Raw genomic sequence first — 4,872 nt, 5'->3', positions numbered from 1 at the left:
GAAATCATGTGTGTTATCCAACCTAAATTCCCCTAGATGTTATTTGTTAAGTTCCTTTAAAATCTTCAAGGGAACATTATTTTCTTATGGGGGCCCTTCTTTTTCATTTCACCTTGACTTTCAAGATGCTATGAGGAAAATTTATGAATTAAACATTTTTACAATTTAGAAAGTAATGCACCTTTGAATTCTCTCGGGCTAAAATTTTAATCCCTTAAAAAAAAAAAATATTTCATAGCATATATCTTTTTTTTAGAAGGAGATTTGAACCCTGATTCATTCCTTTAATAAAATAGAGCAAATTATGTTAACGAGCTATTAAACTCTTTGTTCAAAGTCTTAATAATTATTATGACTACAAATGGTTAAAAGACAACATTTCACTATATATTTCAATTTTTTTTAATAGGAAAACTATATTTCACTTTTGACTTTAAAGTTTGGATTTATTTTATTTTGAATAATCCTAGTACCACATAAAAATCACAACTTTTGTTTTCAATTATCTTACGTGGCAAACTGTAATTGGCTGCATGTCACTTTCACATAGACCTACCACTTTTTCTCTATTACTACTAATAATTTGTCACATGGACAGTCGCAAGAGTTGTAGTTTATTATGTGTTATTAAAATTTTTATTTTATTTTGGTCCAAAAAATTTGACTCCGCTTTAAAAATAGTTATTCCATTCATCTCCATGATTGTTTTTTTGGTTAAGTGTCAACAAAAGAACGTATTTCAACCAAATTAGTAATGAAGATGAACAGATCTACCATTTTTTAAAATGGAAATAAATTTGGTGGATCAAAATAAAAAAATCTAAATTTAAGGAATTAAAATAAAATCAACCATAAACTTTAAGGGTGAATACTCAAATGTGTAATTTTTAGTCTTGTTAAAACGATATTCTTAGACTAAAGTCACTGAACCCCACTTTTGGTAACGAAGATGACACACATTGGCGTCGGAACCAAGTTCATTGCCTTAACAAGTTTGCAAAATTTCATTGGTTGACGACGTGTCATTAACTATAAGTTGTTAAGGCGATGTCTTGTTTTCAAGGGCGAACTTCTCCTGTATAGTCCGTACACTTGTGTGGGTCAACTTATTTTGCCCTTGTACAAAGTACCTGATGATTTGGGATTGGCTTTGAATTCAAGCTGTTTGTTAGTTTCATCAATCTGCATATTTGATCAACTAATCCAAAAGGGTACTCACAATTTTCTCTCTTTCGTTCCAATTCTTTCTCTTACTTATTGATATGCAATCACTGTAGGTTCTTTTGGTTTCTCTTTATTGATTCTGATATATGAAAAAACCGCTTATAAATTGTCTTAAAAGGACACTGTTTTTGTTTGTATTATTAGTATTGTTATTGTTTTATACCTGGAGATTGAGTGGATTGGGTTGAATTTTTTGAACCAGGATTGAATTTACTGTAATGGGTCGTTCAGAGGCTGAGAAAATCCAAGAAAAACTAAACCCAGATTGGGAAAAAGCATTCAATCAGTATGAAAATGTAATATCTTCTGGAACTGAGGCTATGAGAATAAAAGCCACGGTAAAGCTAGCCCATTTCTGTAAATATGCCCCACAAAGTATATTAGCTCGTACCATACCTATCCTAGCTGAAATTCTTAGCAAAGTGCCTTCTAATAATTCAAGTCAGCCTATCCAGGAAGCTGCTGTATATTGCTTAAAATGTATTGCTTGTAGAGGCGATGGTGGGTTGGTAATAGAGATAGGCCAATCCGGTGCTATAGTGTCTATTCTAAGGTTATTGCCACATTCTGATAATGGTTTTGAGAGGGTCATGATAAAGTGTTTGTGGGTTCTTGTCAATTTCGGAAAAATAAATCGTGAGATTGTAGCTAGAAATGGACTTGAAGTTATCATAAATATGCTAAATTTGCGCACGAATGGTACTAGGAAGTACTTGTTAGAGATTCTGAGTGCATTGACATTGTTGAGAGAGGTTAGGAGAGTACTTACAAGTTTAGGAGGCATTTGCTTTCTTGTTGAGGCGGCTAGGTGTGGTAGCATGGTATCTAGGGAAAGAGCTTGTCAAGAAATTGGGTTGCTTGGAGTTACAAGACGTGTGAGGCGTATGCTTGTTGAATTGGGTGTGATACCAGTGCTTGTTGAGTTGTTCCGAGATGGGGATAGTACAACAAAACTTGTAGCGGGTAATTCTCTTGGTGTGATCTCTGCTCACATTGATTACATTAGACCTGTTGCTCAAGCTGGGGCAATACCATTATATGCTGAACTTCTTCAGGGACCTGACCCTATCGGTAAGGAAATTGCAGAGGATGCGTTTTGTATATTAGCTGTTGCGGAAATGAATGCAGTTGAGATTGCTGAGCGCTTGTTAGGGATTCTTAAAGAAGGTGATGATGCAGCAAAAGCTGCAGCTGCTGATGTTTTGTGGGATCTCTCAGGTTACAAGCACTCTGTATCTGTTGTGCAAAACTCAGGTGCAATTCCACTTCTAGTTGAGCTTCTGAGAGACGGGAATAGTGAAGTTAGGGAAAAGGTGTCTGGGGCTATTGCCCAGTTGAGTTATGATGAGGAAGATCGGGTGGCACTTGCAAATGCAGGGATAATCCCACTTCTGATTGAATTGTTACATGACGACTCTGTGGAACTGAGGGATAATGCTGCAGAGGCTCTTATCAGTTTCTCTGAAGATCCATTGCACTGTGATAGAATATCTGAAGCAATCGATTTTCCTTCTTTCCAGAATACGCACAATAGATTAACTCGGAATCATGCTTCTGATGAGAATATGGTTAGATCTTTGAGGCGGATGAGCATTGAACAGCTTACTTGGAACCCAGATCTTGTCTAATTGTTGAAATGGTACCCCCAGTAATCTCAACTAATTGTGAATTTTGTATATTGTACCAATGTCTATGCTATTTTTGTCCCCTTATTTTTTTTTCCCTTTCAGTGGTTTTATGTTTTGTTTTGTTTTTTTATTCAAACTGCATGAAAATAAATTTGCTTCCTTTTGGGTTGAAAGCCTTGTTGGCACTGGCATGCAGGGAGCTTGATTTTTACTTTGTAGACACATTCTGAGATCACATATACAAGTTATAAGCATGATGAAACGAGTTCTGCACAATTTTTTCCTTATAGAGCTGTTCCATAAATCTATGATTCTCATTGACATCAGTTGCTTTAATACGTGCAGCAGCTACTTCTGCCAAGTAGGAAAATAACTATGAGGCCTGTAGACCAATAAGGCAATAACCTTATTTACATTTTGAATTCTTAATAAGATTAAAAATTAAGTGTGTGTTGTGTGTGGTAAGTTATACTCGCACTTATCACCTCACCCTCCATTTCACTATGTATGAGGAAGTGCCATTTGAGCTACAACACAGTTAGAAGTGGAATTGAATTGGAAGACCAAGGTGGTGTAAGCAAGGTGGGAGACCCACATAGACAGCTCCAAATCTATTTCAAGTAGGGCAAGCTACTCAAGGGAACAACACAACTGACTGAAAGAGCTAGCAATACATTACAGAAGAGAGGCAGCACAGCATGTACATATCTAAGCTGACAACAACCTCAATAGCCATGTCAATTTGAAATTTTAAGGCCATTTTGACTTATATAAAGAAGAAAAAGAAAAGTAAACTATGGTCGCTGTGATATTTTTCAGTACATGGAAGCCAGAATATTCTTGTAAATTGCTTATTGTATGATTGTATTGTGTCATAAATGAACACAAAGAATGCTATAAAATTCACATGCTGAGCATCTTTGGAATTTCAATAGCAATATTGTACTTCTGATTTGGAGAACTGCAGCAACTATTTTGTCATCAGTTTCTCCTCTTTATTTGGTGAAATCCTTTGTATAATGATGAACAAATGAAGAAAAGGAGAAGCACGGACAGGGTGTACTTGAAGCGCTGGCATTTTGAAATCAAGGTAAGGGATTCTGAAAATATGTCATGGTGAAATGAGATGTTTTTGCAGCAACAATCTGGCAGTGTTGATTGTTGTTGTTCTTTTGTAGCTAATAGAAGAAACCAAATGTCATGGTGAAAAATTTAAATCTGTTAAAGGAGATTACTATGCATGAAAAAAATTTCAAGAATTATTATTATTTTTCTACTTTGATGACATATTATCATTTTGCACATATAGGATATAGCTATACGTCCAAGTCCCCACCAACTGTTTGATTAATAGAAGAAACCAAAAGACCCCATTTGCTCCTTGTATCTATTTCTGTTGAAAAATTAAAAGACCAGGTTTTGAGAGAGCAAAAGAAGGATAAGATTCTATTTTGAATATATAAACAATATATTATGAATTGATTGAGTTCCATAGTTCATTTTGGAACATGCGTTATGCTCCATCTCAATAAAAATGTTCTGCAAAATTCTTCAAGAAGTTTAACAGCTGTTTGCTTTTTGTCACTACATGGGATCATCTCTAATGCTTTCCTATTATTATTTTTATTATTTGGAGCAGCCTTTGGTGACATTCTTGTAGCATTGTCTCTTTTCACTATAGGCAAAGACACCAAAAGAGGAACTGCACATCGACATCCTTACAAAAGGTAAAAGGGAGAGGAACAAAAGGTAAAAGGGAGAGGAAAAAATTGTAATTCAGTATATCCATAAGTAACCATAATTAATTTAGACTCTAAAATTGCCACCACATGCTTGTTGATTTTTTTATTTTTTTATTTTTATTTATTTTTATTTTTTTATAATTAGGTATATATGCATTTTTAGTTCTTACCTTTCACGTTTTCAATTAAAAACTTGTTATTATGTCTTTCTCATATTTTTAGGAGTATTTCTTTTTTATAAAAGGTGAACTTTTGAAGGCTAGAAATCTAAAATTTAA

General features: G+C 34.5%; 1 protein-coding gene across 3 annotated transcripts; it reads left to right on the top strand.

The window, feature by feature from the left end:
* The first annotated feature begins 936 nt into the window (after positions 1 to 936).
* Positions 937 to 3,784, top strand: LOC126694405 (uncharacterized). 3 transcript variants are annotated; one of them, XM_050390647.1, is made up of 3 exons: positions 937 to 1,211; positions 1,427 to 2,863; positions 3,369 to 3,784. In XM_050390647.1, the coding sequence occupies exon 2, from the start codon at positions 1,443 to 1,445 to the stop codon at positions 2,850 to 2,852; it is 1,410 nt and encodes a 469-aa protein (XP_050246604.1). In that variant the 5' UTR covers positions 937 to 1,211; positions 1,427 to 1,442; the 3' UTR covers positions 2,853 to 2,863; positions 3,369 to 3,784. The 3 variants fall into 3 exon arrangements, with proteins under 3 accessions (XP_050246604.1, XP_050246602.1, XP_050246603.1); XM_050390645.1 differs by having other exon boundaries at positions 938 to 1,211; positions 3,198 to 3,784; XM_050390646.1 differs by lacking the exon at positions 3,369 to 3,784 and having other exon boundaries at positions 938 to 1,211; positions 1,427 to 3,130.
* Positions 3,785 to 4,872: the final 1,088 nt, after the last annotated feature.

Source organism: Quercus robur, chromosome 8 (assembly GCF_932294415.1).
Source record: "Quercus robur chromosome 8, dhQueRobu3.1, whole genome shotgun sequence".
Classification (NCBI taxonomy): Eukaryota; Viridiplantae; Streptophyta; class Magnoliopsida; order Fagales; family Fagaceae; genus Quercus; species Quercus robur.
The sequence above is the reverse complement of the archived record's forward strand: the minus strand, read 5'-3'. Positions and strand labels throughout refer to the sequence as shown.

Bases quoted from the DNA above. Each gene is read 5' to 3' on its own strand.
- LOC126694405 (XM_050390647.1), top strand. From the start codon at position 1,443: ATGGGTCGTTCAGAGGCTGAGAAAATCCAAGAAAAACTAAACCCAGAT.